Genomic DNA, 23,292 nt, shown 5'->3' on the forward strand with positions numbered 1-23,292 from the left:
ATAACCAATTTTATATGAAAATCGTAACAAGTTTAACTACCTGTATAAATAAAAGCAAGCACAAGGTCAATGGTTTATTAACGTTATATTTTTTTATTTATTGTCAAAATTTTCGTAAATGGTTGTTTTGCTAATTTTCTTTATATTGAATACAGGGCGAGTCAAAATGCAAGTACATTATTTTCTCAGTAATTTTAAATAGAACACCATGTATTTTATATCATTATCGAAAAGTAACAGTACCATACTATAATTTTTGTATAACAGTCCCTATGTGTAAATTTATTAGTTTTCGAGATATTTTCATTTTTCAGAGCAAAATTATTAATAATTACGGGTCTAAATCTTTTCAAATTTTAAGTAAGCCATGATTGAATAATTATTGTCTAAAACTTACAATTTGCGATTACCGATTATCAATCTGTAATCAAAGTTGGCTACAATTTTTGTTATTAACTTTTATTACTATTTATTACTTATAACGGATATACAAAGCTTTACCCCACTGACCAATCACACTGTATGGATAAATCGATTTTTTTAAATGTCAAACTATTTTAAAAATGTGACTAATGCACTGCTATTTTAAAGTACGTTAATAAATCGATATCTACAAATCGATGGTGCCTCAGTGGCATTAGACTGCAGATGGTCCTCAGTTGGAACCCGGCTGTTGCGTATCTTTTTTTAATTGTTTTAATAAATAATTAAAAGTTTATATACTTAAAATTATATATACCATTTTAAACAACCGTGGTATTATAAAAAATACTATTTTATACTAGTGTAATTTTTGGAATCATAATTATAAATAACAGTTAATACACCTACTAAAAGTTCATATTTTATAAGTTAATTATTCTTTCCAAACATGTTGTGTCCTATATATGTACAATAACAAAACCGTGATATTATAAAAAGTACTTTTTTATTAGAGTGTAATTTTTGGAATTTTAAGCATTTTATCGTTAAATCGTTTATCGTTAAATTATTTTATATTCTTTCCTATAAATAATAAAAAGGTTTTATTATAAAAAAGTTCTTTTTTATAAAAGTGTAATTATTTGTTGTTGTCATTTTTTAATAAAACAGGTGAACTCTTCAGAATCACGGTGTTTTTGTTGTTTGAATGGAAACCTATTAAATACCTATATTATTTGCACTGTAAATTTATCATCATCTCTTAGAAGATCTATCTAATATTCTTCTTGTTTGTTATTCTATCGTTCTCTCATTGTTGTCTTAATGTTTTGGCAAATTTTTAAGCCTGATTTATTTCTTTTTGGTTATACAGGCTGTCCAGAAACTCTACCGACAAACGAAGACAGGAGATTCCTTAGGTAATTTTAAGACAATTTAACCAAATTCACCTAGTCCGAAAATGCTTTCCAAGGGAGCTAGAGCTCTTTGAAAATGGAGTCTTGTAATTAGTTTTTCTTAAATACATCCAGAACGCTTCTAGATAGAAAAACGAAAATTGGTACACATATTCATCGGCTAGAGATAAATCGATTCCATCCATTGCGAATTTCTAGTACCGGTCATAAGCGTCCGTTTTGGGTAGGACGCCGTTATCGCATAACTTTTTTTCTTTAAATTTTAAGCATTTTGTACATTGAAATATTAAATTGTGAGATGCTCTAGTGCTAAAAGGTACTCTTGCTTTAAGTCGGTAGGAAGCACCCCTTTTTTTTTGGAAAATCGATTTGCAAATTTTTCGTCTCTTGAATTTGAAAAAAAAAAATTAAAAAAAATTTTCAAAAAAAAGGATTACGAGTAACTTTTACTAGTAGAATACCTCATAATTTAATAATCTAGTGTCAAAAATGCTTAAAAATTAAAGACAAAAAGTTATGCGATAAAATAAGCGTTAAGCTACAGAAAAACCGACGCATATGACCGGTACTAGAAATTCGCAATTAATGAAATCGATTCACATCTGGAATATAATTAAACGTACAAGATTTTGTTTTTCTAAATAGTTTTTTTTTAACTTTTTAAGAAATGCTTAAAAATTAAAGACAAAAAAGTTATGCCATAAAATAACCATTGCCCTACTCAAAACGGACGCTTAGAAATTCGCAATGGATGGAATCGATTTATCTCTGGAAGATAAAGACAATACCAATTATTGTTTTTCTAACTAGAAGCGTTCCGGAGGCATTTAAGAAAAACTAATTACCAGACGCCATCTCTAGCTCTAGCTCCCTTAGAAAGCATTTTTGGACTAGGTGAATTGGGTTAAATTGTCTTAAAGTTAAATTGTCTTAGAGTTTCTGGACATGCTGTATAATTATATTATATCTAGATATTTATATATATAGATATTTATTTGGTTACATTAACTTTAGTGTTCTATTTTGTGTTATTTTTTTAAACTTTGACTTGCATTTTTACAAGGAATACCTACAGAAAATTTAGACTAAATTTTTGGAAAATAAATTTGTAAATAGAAGAGAACAACGGTCATATTATAAACTATTTAAAAAGCTTTTAAAGTAATAATTTCGTCTTCTTCTTACGGTGCCTATCCGTTCCGGATGTTGGCGATCAAAATGGCTATCCCAAAGTAAGTATTTAAAATAAAGTAGGTACTTAAAAAAACTTTCCGTCTAAGACTCATAGACTAATATTAAATGTGATAGCTCTTAACTTTTCCTGTAAACAATATTATAAGATTGTATTAATACCAATTAACATTAAAATAAGGCATCCATGGAATTTTTTATCAATGTTATAAAGACCATCAATCAATAAAGTATCTTTAAGATTTTTCTAAATAATAAATTTATGTTAGTCAATTTTAGTTTTCGAATAGCAAAAACTTACATTTGCATAAGCAATAAAAAATAGTTGAAAGCTGGTATAATTTTCGAAACCTGGCAATTTTGGTTCTTCCCCATGCTTGGCAACATATTTTTTATAAGCACCAATTGCTTCATTTAAACCACCATTATCTGCTATGTTTTCTCCCAAAGTCTGTTTACCATTTATCTATAAAAAATATTAATACAAATTATTTCACAAGGATATTCCTACTAAAAGTTAATCTGTTAAACTAAGTAAGTTGTGGAATTACAAAACAAAATTTAAGTGAATATTTCTAATCGCTCGGTATGATCTTTTTGCAAGGGCCCGAAGTAATATTTAGCGTGACGTGTAATATCCATACGCGTAGAGTAATCTTGTGGTATTCAGTGATATAGGGTGGAAGGCACTTATGGAATAAAATTATTTCTGTCCTTGTTTTAAAAAATTATAAAAAACGCCGAGACCCGTCGATTTTTATACCTATATAAATGTGCGCTTTTTAGATATAAATTTAAATGTACAGGGTAATTCATGCAAACCTAGCATAGTCCATAAATAAGCTTTATTTTAATGGAACACCCTGTATACTTTTATATTTTTAAAAGCTGCTTAACAACCTGATTTCAACGAACTATATCATATAGTTATATATCATTATGAATAATACAGGGTGAACTTTTGAAATTATAAAATATGGAGGCCACTTATGGAATAAAATTTTTTGTGTCCTTATATTAGAAAATTACGTGCCGGTCCTAGCTTGCGTGGGGGGAGCTCTGAATTGAGTAGGGGCTCTTCAGTACTTCACAGAAGACGGACTGGGACGGGGGTGTCCTCAACCCCGACACAACGCGTCCCAATGGCTGATAGGAAACGTTCCTGTAGATATGCAGGTCAGGTACGAATAAGGTTAAACCGAATAAGTACCCGCGGATCAACTGAGGGCATGACATAGGGCAGCAGCTACGTCATTTTTGCACTGGGGCTGTGTGATTCATACAGGTCTGGTGTAAAATACTCACAGCCGGCAACTACATCTTAGTTCAACCGGCTGTGATACTGCGATCAGGCAGGCAACGGGAAACCACCTGATTATCTTCCCAGAGAGCGTTATGAAATGACGACTAGGCAAGGAAATTCTGTGCTTTGCAATCCGGCTAGCAACCGGCGCCGTATCGATTCCGGGTCGAATGGTGTGAAGTGGGCGACCGGGCAGATGATTGTGGACGACCAGGCAATATCTGCGAAATGGGATACTGGAAGATCAAACTTAGCATTACGTAAAAAACACCGCATCGCAACATGGGATGTTAGGGGGCTGCTAGAGCCAGGAAATTGTATATACTAGAAAATGAACTGATCAAGGAGAAGATATATATCTGAGACACACTGGGAAGGCCAAGGACATTGGGAAGCCACTCACTATAAAGTTTTCATGTCAGGAGCTAACAAATCAGGACAAAAAGGCGTAGCAATATTAATTCAAAAACGTTGGGCCATATATGTACATGAATACCTTCCAGTAAATGATCGTATAATAAAAATAACCCTAAACGCTAAACCAGTCAAAATGCACATTATACAGGTATATATGCCAACATCCGAAGCGACAGAAGATATAGTAGAAGAAACATACCATCTGATACATGAAACCATCTCTAATATACCTAAGGAAGAACCAATGCTGATAATAGGAGATTGGAACGCAAAAATAGGAAGAACGAAAGTAGACGAACATTTAAAAGGAACGATAGGTGAGCATGGCTTAGGCGAGCGAAATGACAGAGGTGAACGGCTCCTTCAATTTGCCATCGATATGGATCTCAGTATAGTAAACACAATGTTTAAATATCATCCGCGAAGATTATCAACATGGTCTTCGCCTGGAGGACGATACAAGAACCAAATAGATTATATTCTTATCACTAAACGATGGAGGAGCTCTGTAACCAATGTGAAGACAAAACCAGCTGCAGACTGTGGTTCGGACCATAAAATGCTACAATCAGAATTTCGCATTAAGTTGCACAGTAAAACAATTGCGAAAAAAAGACAAAAATTGGTTCCAAAACACCCGGAAAAGTTTAGAGAGGCACTAGCAAAAGCTGACCTACCAGTTACTACCGGAGACCCTGAAAAAACGTGGGAATACACAAAGAAGTTGATCACCGAAGCCATCAAAAACACAAATCCCAAAGAAAAAAACGGCACGTCAAATTCAATACAAAAAGAAATAGAGATAAGCACCATAAATACAACTATAAAACACTTGTGCAGACACAGATCATCAAAGATAATAGTGGAAATACCATAACAAACCCAGACGGTATCGCAGAGGTTTGGAAACAATATTGTGAAATACTATTCTTTAACAATGACCCAGAACATAATAATGAGAAAAGAAGTTATGAAAAAGAACCTCAAATATTGAAATCTGAAATTGAGTCGGCAATAAAAAAGCTAAAATGTAGAAAATCACAAGGAGAGGATGGAATAACAGCTGAAATACTCAAAGAAATGGGGGAATTAGGGACGGAAGTAATGCTTAGAATTTGCAATGAGATCTGGAATACCGGAAAGTGGCCAAATGACTGGGGTAAACTCACGTTTATCCCCATATACAAAAAAGGTTCTCCGACAGATTGCAGTAATTACCGTACAGTAGCGTTGATATCTCAGGCGAGCAAAGTACATCTAACAATAATCAATGAAAGATTAAAATCCATTCTCTTACCGCAAATTCCACAAGAACAATGCGGATTCGTCCCAGGTAGGGGAACAAGAGAACACATTCTTAATATTTGTCAAATTATCGAAAAATCTCGAGAGTTTAACATAGAAACATATTTGTGCTTTGTTGACTACTCCAAGGCCTTCGATAACGTAAAATGGGATAAAATGTGGCATATACTTAGAGAAATGGGTACACCAGAACATCTAATCTATCTATTACAAGCACTTTATGTAAATAACACCGCTAATGTAAGAGTTAATAATGTGGTTTCGAAAAACTTCAAATTAAAATCTGGAGTGCGGCAGGGATGTATAATATCCCCCATTCTATTCAATATATATATAGTGAACACATTATGCGTCAAGTTTTTGAGGAATGGCAAGGTGGAGCAACGATAGGAGGAAGAAAAATAAAAAAACCTGCGTTATGCTGATGACACTGTTATATTGGCGTCTTCACCAGAACTGAAAGAAATTATGAATAGGCTAGGAACGGTGAGTACAGAATATGGTTTGAAAATAAATATACAGAAAACCAAAGTAATGATCATCGATAGAAGCAGAAACAACCAACCGGAGATAAGAGACTTAGCAAGTTACGAAGTAGTCAGACAATTTAATTACTTAGGCTCCGTTATTACTAACAGTGGAGGATGCGAAGACGAGATCCGTAGGCGCATCATAAGGGCCAGATTGGCAACAGCCAAACTCACAAAAATATGGAAGAATACTGACATTGCAAAAAACACAAAATTACGCCTTGTTCGAGCGTTAATATTTCCTATCGCCACCTACGCTTCAGAGACTTGGACCATCAAAAAAGCAGATGCAAAACGTATAATGGCATTTGAAATGTGGGTCTACCGGGAATGTTGCGCATACCATGGACCGCACATCGCACAAATAATTCAATATTAGCCGAACTTAACATAAAAACTAGACTCAGCACAACTATCAACCAAAATATACTGAGATATTTTGGACATATAACTAGAAGAAGGGAAGGCATGGAACGAATGATAGTTGAAGGCAACGTAGAGGGCAGAAGATCCAGAGGAAGATCTCCATTACGATGGTCGGACCAAATAAGGGACATGACTGGTTACTCGTTCTCCGAAGCAAAACAACACGCACAGGAGAGAGAGGATTGGATAGAAATAGTCAAACGACTTACATGACGCCACTACATCCTTACGAAGGATAACAGATAGAGGAGGAGGAGGATTAGAAAATTATAAAAAACGCTAGGATACGAAAAAACTTTCGAATTCAAATATGCACTGTTTAAACATACATTTAAATATACAGGGTGATTCACACAAGTCTAGCATAGTCCAGTGGCGTGCTGGAACTTTTTAAGCGGCCCGGTGATTTTATAGAAAAGCGGCCTCCCATCCTCATTTTACCTTCTATTATCAGGATGCTTCATTCGTTAGTTATAAAATCAAAAAAACAAAAATATAAATTATTTTTAAATAAAACATAAAACTTTGAATTCAACGAGTTTTTTAATTTGCTATATTTTTTTATTTAATAATAAGCAATCTTACAAATAATAAATGACATATTTATATGACAATATTGTATGCAGTAAGGCAGAAATCATCATAAAACGATTTGTCTTGATAAAAGCGTTTTTCGATACTTCCAATAATTCCGTCAAAAATGTGCAAGACGTGTTTCCATTTTTTATTCTACAGAGTTTGAAGGAAATTGGAAAACCATAAATATACTTGTATGTATGAAAATAAATCTGTAGCAATCTATTTATGTATATAGTCTCATTCATTTACTTAATTAAACTGTATTTTACAATTAAAAAAAATTAAATGGTGTTGAAATGTTTTAATAATACACCCACGGACAAAAATATTGCATTAATATTTTGAAATTAACGTGTGGAATGAAATTTTTGGTGCTGCCCCCAGTGTCACAGAAATCAGATTTCTTTTCCGAATGCGATGTTTTAAAGTATTATATAAATGGTATAATCGGATTTAAATTTGATGTGGGCTATATGGTGGCCAACATAATTTTTAAATTGACTCTCACCAAGGTAAGTATTCACTCTTCTACCGACATAAAGACCTCCGCTATGGTGCATTAACACGAATTTGTTATCCGATATGGCTGGCAAATGGCAAAACATGATTTTCTAAAATGTTTTTAATGTACACATTAGCTGTCATTCACCCAATCACCTCCACAGTTCGGTAGTATCTCCTTTCCACGAAATACCACTCCATAGCACTATGCCGCCACCATCCAAATTAACGCTTTATATGAGGTTACATCTGGCATACCGTTCATTATATGGAAGCAAGATTGACAAAACTTCGTCTACAGAAGAGTTAGTGAACAGTATGCCAGTTGTAACCTCATACAGAACGTTAGGTTTGGTGGTGGCGAATAGTGCTACGGAGCGTTGAAAGGACATACCGAACACGTGGAGGTGATTAAGCGAATGCCAGCTGACATGTACATTGGAAACATTTTATTAGATCATATCTTGCCATTTGCAAGCCACATTGGATATGACATACTGGTTGTGAGATTCAATTTAAAAAGTTATATTGGCCAGCATATAGCCAGATCAGATTTAAATCCGATTATAGCATTTATAGGACACTTAAAAAAATCGCATTCGGAAAAGGAATACTATTGCTATGATACTGGGGGGCTTAAGATAGTAGCACCAAAAATTTCATTTCACATGCATATGAAATATTTTTGTCCGTGAGTATATTATTAGCAAAATTAACATTCAATTAGAAATTAAATATTTTTTTTGTTACATCTAAAATTTTTTGTGGAAAAACCTATTTGACCGGCCTCAAGAGGCCGCGGCCTCTCGGTGATTGCACCGATTCATTTATATGGCCAGCACGCCACTGGCATAGTCCATGATATTTAATTTTAATGAAATGCCCTTTTATGTTTTTAGAAGCTGCTCAACAACCTCATCTAAAAAAATGTATTATGTAAGGTCTATTGTAAAAGATATAAGGTGGCATTTTAAAATTATGTAAAATTTTCGTCAAGTTTTAAATACCTACATCAAATTTTGAAATAACAATTTATCATACTTTAAATAATGGTACTATTTTTTAAATTAACTAAGTAAACACATACATTTTCTAAGCTAAGTATCAATATATTGGGTTGGTATTTATGCCTTGACGCAATTTATAAATAATTTCAAAATTTCACCTTGTATTTTCATAATAAACTCTACGTAATACCTACAATTTCTTGAGATGAGGTTATTAAGTAGCTTCTAAAAACATAAAATATTCAGGATGATTCATTAAAACTACAGATCGTGGACTATGCTATAGGTACTTGCGTGAATCACCCTGTATGTTTAAATTTATATTTATAAATTTGCCATTTGAATTTAAAAGATGACGTGTCCTAGTATTTTTTATAATTTTCTAAAATAATTTTATTCGATAACTTGTTTCTATACTTTATAATTTCACCCTGTATTATTCATAATACGCCCTACATTATATAGTTCTTTGAAATCAGGTTGTTAACCAGCTTTTAAAAATATAAAAATATACAGGGTGTTCATTTAAAAATAAAGCTTATGGATCCTGTTAGGCTTGCATGAATCAATAGAAACAGATTGTTTGACTTGTACACACTTCTATATAAATCAAAACGGGAACTGGTGTATGCTTTCAAAGATTGATAGTGTGTAAATAAATTTATTAAAATCAGCTAAGTACTTTCAGCATTTTCAATGCCATCATCAGAATGAATTATAAGATGATAGCTCTGATGATGGCATTAAAAATGCTGAAAGTACTTAGCTGATTTTAATAAATTTATTTACACACTATCAGTCTTTGAAAACATACACCAGTTGTTCCGGTTTTAATTTGCATGAATCACCCTGTGCATTAGAATTTATGTTTAAAATCTTATTTAATATTTGTTTTTTCTATATGGCTGCATCGTCAATTTTTGTCATATTCACTATACAGTGATAAGCGCGCTAATAACCGGCAAAATAGCGCAAAAGATGGAAAACATATTAAACTGTGAGATAAGAAGACATAAAACTAGTAGAGCTATTAAATTTAGCGATAGTAACATATAAATTGACATTATATTGATTGTTTCCCACCTTTAGACGTATCAGAGAAGTATGTCAACTAAAACTGTCACTGTGACAGTGGCATTTCTCAAGCTCGTCCGATACGTCTAAAGGTGGGAAACAATCAATAAAATATTAATTAATAAGTTACTATCGCTAAATTTAACACATCTTCTAGTAGGTTCATCTCTTTTAATCTAACAACTTAATATGTTTTCCATCTTTTGCGTTATTTTGCCGGTTATTAGTGCGCTCATCACTGTATTTATGTTTAATTTATCACTAGATAATAATTATTGTAATATTTTATGTATATCTTTAATTGGGTGGTATCCCGTCAATAAATAAATAAATAAATAAAAACTGAAGATTTGTATAGATATAAAAATTCACTGGTCCCAGCGTTTTTTATAATTTTTTGAAACAAGGACAGAAATAATTTTATTCCATAAGTGCCTTCCACACTGTATTGGGGCCGTGAAAGTTCGGAAAGCGACACCTTTTTTTCATGGCTCAGCAACATTTTTAGCATTTTTAATTATATTGGCCAATTATATTAGTCTGGTTGCTGGATATTTGTCAAGGCGATTGCCCAAAAAATTATAAAAAGAAAAAGTAAGATTAAGGTGGAGTAGGAGTTGGTTGAAAACGTCACAGTTGACAGTTTTTAATTTTTGCTAAAAAAACCTCATCAAACCTAATTTAGTGTGAAAACAGTTGTTAATTCTTGTTAAATTTTTATTTATCGTTGATAAGAAGTCGAGGTCCGCTGGGATGAACAGCCTCGGCTTCTTTTCGCAGTGAATATCTGTTGTGAATTTTGTTGTGTTTGACATTTGATTTTTTGGAAGAAAACTTAAAATAGACATTTCTGTGATTATCGTTCGAGGTGAACGGACGACTCATCCAAAGGGTAAGGGCTAAAACTATCTATATTTCCCTGTTAATTTCTAATTTGCATCGACTGGCATAGATTTTAAATTCGTCAATCTGCCGCATAAGATGGAGGAAGAAGTTCCTCCCGATCCTCCTCCACCACCTGACCCTCCTAATAAAATCAACCCACATGAATGTCAATCTCAACCTCCAATTATTCAGAAAAGTCTTAAAGGAAAAAAACAAATACTATTTTCGGAGACCGACATAGGTCCTTATGAAGTATTTGTCCAGGGTCAGGATAAAAATATTGGAGATTACCACGTGTTAAGTATAGCTAAATCTATTTCTGTTTTAAAAATTAAAGACATCACGAAAATCAGTAGAAAAGGTAAAAACAGGATAGGGGTATTATTTGCCACTAGAAAAGCAGCCAACGATTTCGTTGTGAGGAAAGATTGGGAAGCCCTAGGGTATGACGTGTTCATTCCATTTCATCAGATTTCTTGTAGGGGTATAGTAAGGGGAGTTAATAAAAGATTCACAGAGGAAGAAATAAAGGAGGCATCAGAAACCAACTTGGCTTTATGTAAGATATTAAGTGTAAAGCGAATGAACCGGAGAGTACAAGTGGATTCAAAGGTTGAATTTGTCTCCACGGGAACTATTAGCATAACTTTTTCAGGAAAAACTATTCCTAAAGAAATTTCCATATATCAACTACCAATGAGGGTCACACCATTCATCAGCCCTGTTCTTCAATGTGGAAATTGCTTACTTTATGGCCATTCTACGAACCAATGTAGAGGAAAAAAGAAATGTGCTAGATGCGGAACTTCTCATGAGGATTCTTCATCTAATACGTGTACAAAATATTGCATTTTCTGCAAATCTTCTGACCATGAATCAAATAGTCGTAATTGTAGAGAGAGAGTCAGACAAAAAGATATTAAGGATCTAATGTCCTTTTCTAATCTATCTTTCTATGAGGCAAGTCAGCAGGTTCCTAGGATCCATAATATTTCATCTTTAAACATAAACGATTTCCCCCCCTTACATAGCGATCAGAATAATTCTAATGGCATATTACCACAAGAGAGGAGGTCTGCAGCCTCAGCTCAATATTCAAAACCTTTTAGTCAAGTCACTCAATCTCCACCAAAAAGAAGAAGACCTTCAATACAAGAAAATACAGGTTATGATAAAATCTCCCACCAAAGACTACTTATTAATCCATCAGGTAGAAGAATAAATGAGCCTTCGACTTCAAAATTCAATCCTGCTCACTCTGATTCTCAAATCACTAACTCACAATCTTTATCCCAACTTCATTTGGATTTCAATCAGGCCATGTATATGCTGAACCAATCTCACAGGGAGCTCGTCATGACCTTCATTGGGGACTTAATAAACTCAAAATCATACTCCATTCCTTACAATATGGCAGATCTAAAGACTAGCATAAACAAAAGTGTATCACCTTTCAATACAAATGTAAACCAGGGTCGGAGGGGAATAGAGGATCTCGAGCCTGAGGATTCGAGATCTTTTGACTCCTTGGTCTAGCAAACATACTCTTTATAATGAATCCTAACACTCCGATAACTATTATTCAGTGGAATATACGTTCGTATAACACTAATTCTGACAATCTAAAAATCCTTATAAAAAACCTTAACCCAGATATAATCCTTATTAGCGAATCTTGGCTCTCAAACCAACATGTTATAAGATGTAGAGGGTATCAAATAATCAGAAAAGATCGAGAGGATGGCTATGGCGGATTAATTACTCTTATCAAAAATAATATTGATTATAGGGAAATTCAAATTGCCAATCCAGGCTTCAATCATGATGTCCAATTCCAACTCACATTTCTCCCTAACTTTAATTTGAATATTCTTAATATATACTGTCCACAAGACAACTCTATCTCCAAATCCAACTGGTTTTCCCTTGTTAAATTACTTAATAAGCCATTTTTAATCATGGGTGATCTAAATTGTAATCATAAGGCATGGGGTAGTTCTAGAGACAGTCACAATGGTAGGATTATTTTTGATTCTTTGGAGGAACTTGAGCTAGTATTTCTCAATGATGGGTCCCCAACTAGACTGGTGGCCCCAGGAGGCAGTAAGTCGGTAGTAGATCTAACAATGGCATCAGTCGATGTGGCAGCCAGTGTGGGCAAGTGGTCCACTATTTCAGATACTGGAACTAGTGACCACTTCCCCATAATATGTCAGATAGGTGTATGTCCTCAATCTCCCCCGCATTCATGTAAAAGAAGAAATCTAAAGAAAGCTGATTGGTCTACTTATCATAACAATTTAAACAGCATTTTCTTAGCTTCTCCCAGGGAAGATTACGAATTTTTTACTAACTCCATATCATCGGTAGCTGATGAAACAATACCTTGGCTTCACCCTCCTAATAATTCCAAATACCACATTCCATGGTGGGATGACTCATGTGCTGAAGTCGTCTCTGCGAGAGTGTCTGCCTTAAAAAAATTTAAAAATATCCCCTTAATGGAAAACTATATCGAGGCTAAAAAGAATATAGCCAAATCAAGAAAATCCCTAAAATCAAAACGTAAAAATAGTTTCAGACTATTTTGCAGTAAATTAAATAGAAACACTCCTCTAAAAGTTGTGTGGGAGAAAATTAATAAGGTATCGGCTTCGAAACCTTCAATATATACACAATTGCCCTCTACTCCTATATCCCACGAAATTCTATGTTGCTTAACCCCCCTTTCCGCTGTCAATAAAGTATTGGTTAGATCTCCTCAAGCCCTAGAACCGCCATTTGCTCTCGACGAGTATCAGAACTCCCTCTCAATTAAATCTGACTCGGCTCCTGGTTTGGATCAGATTTCCTACTCAATGTTAAAAAATCTTCCCGTTGTTGGATCTTTGTTATTAATTCAACTTTTTAATGAAAGTCTTAGAACGGGTATAGTTCCTGTTCAGTGGAAACAATCAGTAATTTTACCTATAATCAAAAAAGATAAAGATTGTAATAATCCGTTAAACTTTAGACCAATAGCTCTTTCTTCATGTGTAGGCAAAATGCTCGAAACTCTTATAAAGAATAGAATAGAGTGGATTGTGGAACATAATAAGATTTTTAATCCACTACAACTAGGATTTAGAAGGGGTAGAGGTTGTACGGAATGCCTTACATACCTCACCTCAACAATTCAAATAGGCTTCGCTCAAAATCAATACACTGTTGGCATATTTCTAGATATCTCTTCTGCTTATGATAATGTCAATATATCACTCTTGTATTCCAAATTATTAAAGTATAACATTCCAACCCAACTGGCTAATTTGATTTTCTGCCTTCTAAATGATAGAGGGCTATTTGTCAAAGACAAACTGGGACAAACCCATGGCCCAAGAAAATCAAGTCTGGGACTACCCCAAGGTTCCCCATTAAGCCCTATCCTCTTCAACCTATATTGTCTTTCCCTGTATAATTTAATCCCCTCTTCATGCAAACTAATTCAGTATGCAGACGATTTGGTTCTTCTGATTAGAGGGAGTGATATTAATGAATTGGTAATTAATGTAAATAAATTATTGATTCAGATGGAATCATGGTTGCTAGACCACAATTTAAATCTGTCTAAGAACAAATCTTCTGCAATATTATTTACAAAAGGAAACACGAAAATCTCTCCCCCTAACGTAATATTTTGTAACCAGAATATTGGTTGGGTGGATTCAGTCAAATACCTGGGGGTAAATATTCAAAAAAACTTAAAGTGGAATTCATATGTAAACTCAATAGAACTAAAAGTAAATCGTGGCCTGAATGTGATGAGAGCTCTTTGTGGGACTTATTGGGGAAGTGATCCAAAAACCTTACAAATTGTACACAATGGTCTGATTCAGAGCCATCTGGACTATGGCTGCCAGGTAATTTTCGATTGTCCAACTTCCTTAATTAAAAGATTGGAGAAACTAAAATACAAAAGTATCCGAATTATAACTGGATGCATGAAATCTACCCCAATTCATGCTCTCTTAAGTGAAAGTGGTCAGATCTCGCTTAAATCTAGATGGGAATGGCTTAGCTCTAAATTTATATTAAAAAATTTAATGTTAATTGGCAACCCAATTATTTCCGCTCTCGACCTGTTAGACTTGGCAATTCAAAGGAACCAAAATCATTGGAAAAACAGAAGTATTCCATTTCTAGTGCTTTTAAAAAACAAATTTAAAAGTACTTATCCCAACTTATATTTAAGTGACTTATACCCATGCCATAACTTTGAACTAGACCATCAATTATCAACAATTCCAATCATAAATATCCAATCTAATCGTTCAGATGAACTTGCCTCAGTTCAACTCCAAAAAATAATTCTAAATAAACCTAGTCACACCAAATTCTTCACGGACGGCTCGGTTGATGATGAAGGATCAGCAGGCTTTGGTGTCTTTAGCCGAGAGATCAACTATTCTTATACCAGTAAACTACCTAAGTATACCCAAATATGTACGGCTGAGATTGTCGCAATTAATCATGCCCTCCAAATTATTTTGAAAAATGGGATTAAACAAGCAATCATCTGCTCGGACTCTAAAAGTGCCTTACAGAAAATAGGCAGATCAACCTATTCTATGGAAACAGAACATTCATCGTTCATGACCAAGAGAGGCATCATTGAAGCGAAAGAAAATAACGTAAATATTAGTCTGGCATGGATTCCAGGACACTCGAATATTAAAGGGAACATGGTGGCTGATAAACTAGCTAATATAGGTAGAACCTTAAATGTAGCTGCTGGTATCACTCTTCACTATTCCAACTTTCTACCAGACATCAAGCATTCCATCTGGAATCGGTGGAAGCAAGAATGGCAGGTGAAAAATCGAAATAATTCATTTTACTCTAAAATTGTAGGTCAGATAGATAAACTCCCCTGGTACCACAATTTTGCATACCAAGACAGAAGACATATAACCACCATTATTAGAATGAGGACAGGTCATTGTGCTACTCCAGTTCACCTATTCAGGATAGGAGTAAAAGATGACCCATATTGTGACTGTGGCCGAGTTGGGTCCTTAAATCATCTGATTTTTGAGTGCCCTATAAATATGTCACCCAATTTTGACCTATATAAAGAATTAGCCAAGACAAATATCCCTACTCCCATTGAAATTTGCCTACTTATGTCCAACCTTAATCCACGTAGGATTAACCTGATCCTTAAATTCCTTAACTTAGCCAAACTTAATTTATAAATTAATCAATAATTCCCAAATTTGAATTAAAAAAATTAAGAAGATAAAGATATAAAAAGATATTGGACCTCCAAATGATAAAAGTCTTAACCCTTATGGTATAATATTGCCTTTCCTGTAGGGACTGTCTGGCCCTATACGAAGATGTTCCTGCTAATATATATTTAAAAAAATTGAGGCTTTAACATATATATTTGGAAATATTCGACTGCCCAGAGCAAGACAAGAGTATTTCCCTGGTGTAAGCTGGGCGAATTATCCCGAGGGATATAACCCAATAAAGGAAGAAGAAGAAGTAAGATTAAGGTTATGTTATTAAAAGGTAAATAATTCTATGTAGTAAATAAAATTAATTATTAAAATGCAGTAGGAACTGAAAGCAAAATAAAATTAATTAAATTTACTTTTATATAATAATTGCATATCATATCAATATTGTGGAGCAACATAAAATATTTCTTCTTCAATGACAGTAGGTATGAAATATACGTCAATTTGACAATTTCAATTGACAATATGAATTATTTAAGAAAGTTGCAAGATTTCTCCGCTATTTGCGCAGGATCGTTTCTCGTATCCCCTATAAGTACTTGCACACAACGAATAATATAGATAGATAGGTACATCTATACTTATTATAAAAATCAAATGATGTTTTTATAAAATTTCCTAATTTCATTTATATTATTTATTTCTTCGATATCTCATACCTAGGTGTTATTCATAAAAAGTTCTGTTATATATTTATAGCTTCCGTACATTCCATGATCCCAATCTCCTATCCCTATTACGGTTGGTATTTATAAATCTCAAGACGGAAAAATAGTATATTGTACAACAAGTGAGAAAAAAGACATATTTCTCACGAGCGCAGAAGTTTGTTAGCACGAGCCGAGGCACGAGGCGAGTGCCGCAAATCAAGTGAGGGAGAAATATGTCATTTTCTCATGTGTTGTACACTGTACTTTTTCTATGAATGAGGTTTTATCAAGAGTTCAAACTTCAAAATTAAATAGTTTAATTTCTTTTAGATTTAGGTAGGTATATTATACGAATAAATTGAAATAAAATACATACACATTTAGGTATGTAGGTATTTAATATTCTTAAAATTTGTGTACGTTATTTATTTAAAATTCTAATTGTGTTTGTATTGTATCGGGTGTCCCAATAAGAATGGCTCTCGGCCATATCTCAGGAACCGTTTATAGTACAGCTTTGGGAGAAAAATATTTATAACAAAAGTTGCCTCGGGAAAAAGCCTGGAAATTATTTTCATAATTGTAGGTCCACCGCTAGAGGGCGTAATTGAATAACAAAAATTAAAAAATCTAAATTTTACAAAATTTACCTAATGAAAGGGCACTGGAAATCCAATTATCGTATTCTTTATAAAATTCTGCGCATATTTGATTTCATAAGTTTAAGTCTACCTTTGCAAATAAGAGGTGGGGGTGAGTAAGAACCTTCTTATGAAAAAATGGCTGTAAGTCCGGTTCTGCTAAATCGAATTTTGCATACTTGGTCTTGTTGAAAACAGCTCTTTTTCGTCAATGTAAGTGTCTTATTTTCGAAATAGCCTAATAGGTAATATGCAAGCTAGGAGGAGGTATTTAATTATTTTCAGAAATCTAGTTTTCTTTGGAAAATATTAAATACAAGTATGCATTTTTAATCCTGTATTACAAAATTAGACAAAATTAGCAACATAATACCGAAAACCGCATGTTGATACCTTTTTTCTATCTCGAGATATCTTAAGAAATGTGTAAATTTTAAACATAACTGTTACTGTCACCGGTAAACGAGGTAAAGGAAAAGTAGTGTGCTATGGAAAAAAACAAATAAACATTTTCCAGATGTAAAGGTATATAATTAATTACAACAACAATAAGACAAACAATAAGACAAACAACACTATAAAATATAACAAAGAAAAATAAAAGCAACTACTTACTTAGTCTTAGTGACTGCCTAAATGTTCAAATTGTTGACCTTCATTTTCGATGCAAGCATTTAATCTTTCAAGAGTAGATTGAATAGCAACAGGTTTAACTCAGGTTTAACTGTTTTAGACTTTTATTTATGGGGACGGATTAAATACCTTGTTTTTGCCGCGAGGCTCACTACTCGAGAAAACATGATCTAGAATTTAGAGAATACGAAACGCCATTCAAAGCATTGAGAAAGCAGAAATTGAGACTGCTGTTAAATCTACTCTTGAAAGAGTAAATGCTTGCATCGAAAATGATGGGCAACAATTTGAAAATTTAGGTCGTCACTAAGTAAGTAGTTGCTTTTATTTCTTTGTTATATTTTATAATGTTGTTTGTCTTATTGTTGTTTTAATTAATTATATACGTTTACATTTGGAAAATCTTTTTTTGTTTTTTTCATAGCACACTACTTTCCTTAACTTCGTTTACCGGTGACATTAACAGTTGTTTAAAATTTACACGTTTCTTAAGATATCTCGAGATAGAAAAAATGTATCGACATACGGTTTTCGATATTATGTTGCTTATTTGGTCTAATTTTGTTAGACAGGATTAAAAATGCATACTTGCATTTAATATTTTCCAAAGAAAACTAGATTTCTGAAAATAATTAAATGACGCCTCCTAGCTTGCATATTACTTATTAGGCTATCTCGAAAATAAGATTCTTGACGAAAAAGAACTCTTTTCAACAAGACCAAGTATGCAAAATTCGATTTAGCATAGCCGGACTTACAGCCATTTTTTCATAAGAAAGTTCCCATTCACCCCCACCTCTTATTTGCAAAGGTAGAATTAAACTTGTGAAATCAAATATGCGCAGATTTTTATGAAGAATATGATGACTGTATTTATAGTGTCCTTTTATTGGGCAAATTTTGTAAAATTTTGATTTTTTAATTTTTGATTTTCAATTACGCCCTTTAGTGGTGGACCTACAATTATGAAAATAATTTCCAGGCTTTTCCCGAGGCAACTTTTGTTATAAATATTTTTTTCTCAAAGCTGTACTATAAACGGTTCCTGCGATATGGGCGAGAGCCATTGTTATTGGGACATCCGGTACATGTTACCATGGAAACGGCGATCATATGTATGAAAAACCGTAGGAGAACCAGTAAGAAAAAATATTTCTCACTACAATGGCCGACTGCTCTCACTGCGTGAGAAATTGTTCGTTTTGAATGTATGTAAGTAGTGAGAGAAGTTGCACAGTATCCAAAGAACATAGCATCCACAGAAAAAACATAATCATTGAAGTTTTCACACAATCAATAGAGTGAGAATTAGGTTATACGACTTTTAACACGAACTAAATAGAAAAGAAATTACATGTTTTTCGATGCCTTCTATAGTAAAGTTGTCATATTGTTTAATAAAACAATCTGTAAGGTTTTCAAAAGTTTCTATAGTTTTGTTGGTCCACCAATGTACATAGTCTCCATATTTGTTGTATTTTCGTCCTAAAATTTACAAAATATATAAAGATAAGTAGTTTTTCTTTTACATTTATACACTTATTGTATGTAAATTAATGTAATAAATATTTATGACTTTACTTAAAGATGTAGGTACTCAGATGTGCGGTACTGATTACTGAAAGTACCTATTTGAAGTGGTTATTTGTGTACTTTAATTACTCTAAATACTTTAGGTACTTCCAGTACAAAAAAGCCAATAAGTACTTGTACTTGAAAGTTTTAAGTGTTTGTCTCAAAACTGGTACTAATGTTTGATGAAAGTACTCTAATACTTTTACTTAAGCAAAAAAGGAACGATACTTGAAAATTATAAAATACTTCTGTAATTTTAGGACTTAAAATGTTAGTGAATTGATTTTAAGTATTTAATTGCAACAAATTACGTGAAGTAGGAATCGAAAGTTTAAACTAAACAATTGTTCCTTCTATGAATTCCGTAGCGTTATGATTTATTTAAAACAAAACGTCCAAATGGATGGATAGATACATAGTTGATGGACTAAATTGCTTTAGTAGTAGGTAAATCGGAAGCCAGAAGTCCTAACGCTTCAAGTCCATAAAATCCGGGTTAGTGTCAATGAAACGGTGATTATTGGGATTGATAGTTTGTAAGCATTTTAAAAGAATTACACGCAAATTTTTTGCCTACCCACTTAAGATTGTATTTTCAAAATTTGCATACACTCGTGATTAGTGACTAGCTCTAGCCCATTGAAGTAGAACCCTTAGCACTAAATAAATTAATTTTATTTGCGGTGCTAAATAGGGGGAGATTTCCACGATTTTTTTACCGCTTTATTTTGAGCGTAACTTGCCTAGATTTGATGCTAGAACCTTTTGTGAACAACAAACATTAAGCTTTTTTAATCGCTTTAAAAAAGTTTCAATGAATTTTTTCCGAAAAGTGCTTCATTTTTTGGTTATTTCAGCTAAAATATTCGGTTTGGAATTTTGACGAATAAGAACAATTTTTCGTGTGCTACAACTTTGCTTTTATTAGGTCGATAGACTTCATGAATACACTATTTTTTATTAAGCTACATTGTTGCTAAGAATGCTAAGAAAACGTGTTTTTTTATTGAAAAATAAACATTTTCACACTCAAATAACTCGAAAAGTATTGACTTAGATACTCTGTACCTAGGTACTCTGTACCTAGAACAAAAGTTTCTTAGAATTAGTCAGTGTATCCATTTCCGGACTTATTTTAAACGTATGTTTTTTCACGTCCGAGAAGGAGTGACTTTCAACTCCCAAGTGAAAGCAACCAACGCAACGGCTTGATTCCAACTTTGAAATGAAGGGTACGTAGAACCTAATTCCAAATTTTCATACAATTCGGTGGCGACACTGAAAATTACACGGTATCGCCGTATTTCAGGTTTATTTACGGGTTTATTACCGAATATTAAATAAAATAAGAAAGATGAATCTATAACACTGATCCAACATTTTCATGTTCTATAGTGTATTTGAATTTTTGTCTTACCTGTATTGTCGAACGCATGGGTGAGTTCATGGCCTAAAATCGTTCCTATAGAGCCATAATTTAAAACCCTAAAATAGAAAATCATTTTTGCATATTTTAACGAGTTAATGTGAAAAATACTTACTCTAGTCCTAGATGGTACATGGGAAAATTTAAAATAGCCATTGGAATATCTGAAAATTGTATAGTTATTTAATTCATGTACGCACTACCATTAGTCCAGAGAAATAAGATTTTTCTCGTGACACATCCCCCTCCAGGCCGAAACAAATTTTTTGAGTAATATGGACATCTATATTAATAACCTATATGTTTCCTGCAGCCGATTTTGATGATATACATAGTTATAAACAAATGAAGATCAAAAAACGGTAATTTTTCGCTTTTTTCGTCTATTGCCAAAAAGTTAAGCATTTTAAACAAATTTGAGAGTAAGAAACTCATAAATCGTATAAAAACTTCAATATGGCGTTCGCTGAATAAGTCTATCCTTATTGGTTGCTTAGAAAATTGCAAAATAAATCATACATTTTGAGTTTTTATAAATATTCATAACTGTTGTAAAAATTAACTTAGAACCTTCTTATTACACGGAATGCTGAGACTTCTCGTGCTTAAATCATACCCTAAATTCCAAAGTAATTGGTCAAATAGTTTAAAAGTTATTTAATTTGTTTATCCAAATTAATTTTTTTTGCAACACTATAAGTCAGAAAATTATGAGGTTACAGTAATACTTCGGACAGTTTATGAAAGAAAAATATTCATACTATTAACTTCATTAAAAAAAATTACAAAAAGTAATTTTAAACAGTGTAAAATTATTTTGCAAAACATGTCGATTTTTTGCTTACTTATAAAAAATTAGAATAACTTTGTAACCGTTACCCGTAGAAAAATTTTATTTTTTCATATTTAGAAAGACTGAATTTTTATACACATTTAGAAAGAAAAATAATTGTCCTAGGACAATTAGGGACGAAGTTAGCTCCCCCGTTTTTTTAATTCACTTGTTCTTGCAAAATAATTTTGCACTATTTAGAATTATTTTTGGTCACTTTTTTTAAATTAAATTAATAGAGTAAATCTTCTTCTTTCATAAACTGTCCAAAGTATTACTGTAACTTGATCATTTTCTGACTTATAGTGTTGCAAAAAAAAATTAATTTGGGATAAACAAATTAAATAACTTTTAAACTATTTGACAAATTACTTTGAAATATAGGGTTTGATTTAAGCACAGAAGTCTCAGCATTCCGTGTAATACGAAGGTTCTAAGTTAATTTTTACATAAGTTATGAATATTTATAAAAACTCAAAATTGATGATTTATTTTGCAATTTTCTAAGCAACCAAAAAAGCGAAAATTTACCGTTTTTTGATCTTCATTTGTTTATAACTATGTACATCATCAAAATCGGCTGCAGGAAATATATAGGTTATTATTACAGATGTCCAAACTACTCAAAAAATTTGGTTTCGGCCTGGAGGGGTTGTGTCACCAACAGGATATTTTTTCCCTTATTCCTCTGAACTACATAGTATCTTAAGATTTAGAGGCGGAACATATCAATTTAAATTTTTAAATTATTTTATACTGAGTGTTTCATTGGGAAACGCAAATACTTGAATTTTGAATGGTGAATAGAGGTCACCGAGTTGGTTCTAGATATACTGCATTTATTGTCCCACCGATTTTTATAACCGATTTACGATGAAGGTGTTTAATCGATGTTGTCATTTCTTTCTGGGTACATAACTTTAGAACCACCTAGCATATTTTTTTGATGTTTGGTATACATATGTCTGATTTAGAACCCAAACGACCCAACTACTAATCACAAGAAAAATCCAGGTCCGGATTAACAAAAAATATAAAGTCATTGTGACCATGAAACAACACCCTGTATACCTATTGAAATTTTCAAATTCCGTTTGAATATTTGAACAAAGCGAAAAAAACTGAGTTTATAGGTTCTCTTCAATTTTTTGCGCAGACAATTCAATGACTTTATTCTTGAAATTATATTGAAATTTTTAAAAACTCTGAGATTAAAAAGCAGGCATTATTATAATTTCACTAATACAGTATTAACGTTACTGAATAAATACTAATTTTAAAAATTGTGACCTTGAAACAACACCTGTTCGCACATTTGACGAGAGCACAGAAAACTAAATTTCATGGTTCGCTTCAATTTTTTGCACAGACAGACGGTTTAATCTTTGAAGTTATATTGAAATTTTTGTTATATTTTTCTGAGTTCATAAAATCTCGACATAGTTTCAAAATTAAAGTCATTAAATTGTCTGCGCAAAAAATGGAAGTAAACCATTAAATTTAGTTTTTTGTTCTCTTTTCAAATGTGCAAACGGATACTGAAAATTCCAATATACAGGGTGTTGTGTAAAGCTCACAATTACTTCATATTTTTTTGTTAATCCGGACCTGGGTTTTCTTATGATTAGTAAGTGGGACGTTCCAATATAGTAAATAAGTAGGTATTTGATTATTTTTAAAATATAAATTTTATAA

General features: G+C 32.8%; 1 protein-coding gene across 4 annotated transcripts in view; it reads right to left on the reverse strand.

Annotated features, from left to right (window-relative positions):
- Nucleotides 1-23,292, reverse strand: part of LOC126884493 (neprilysin-1) — a 162,128-nt gene that overhangs the window by 18,307 nt on the left and 120,529 nt on the right. For all 4 annotated transcript variants that reach the window (XM_050650428.1, XM_050650429.1, XM_050650427.1 and 1 more), the window contains 4 exons: nt 20,881-20,929; nt 20,757-20,824; nt 19,119-19,249; nt 2,830-2,994 (listed from right to left, as the gene is read on the reverse strand). In XM_050650428.1, the coding sequence (XP_050506385.1) occupies nt 2,830-2,994; nt 19,119-19,249; nt 20,757-20,824; nt 20,881-20,929 (413 nt within the window). The remainder of the gene's footprint in view (nt 1-2,829; nt 2,995-19,118; nt 19,250-20,756; nt 20,825-20,880; nt 20,930-23,292) is intronic.

This window comes from Diabrotica virgifera, chromosome 5 (assembly GCF_917563875.1).
Source record: "Diabrotica virgifera virgifera chromosome 5, PGI_DIABVI_V3a".
Classification (NCBI taxonomy): Eukaryota; Metazoa; Arthropoda; class Insecta; order Coleoptera; family Chrysomelidae; genus Diabrotica; species Diabrotica virgifera.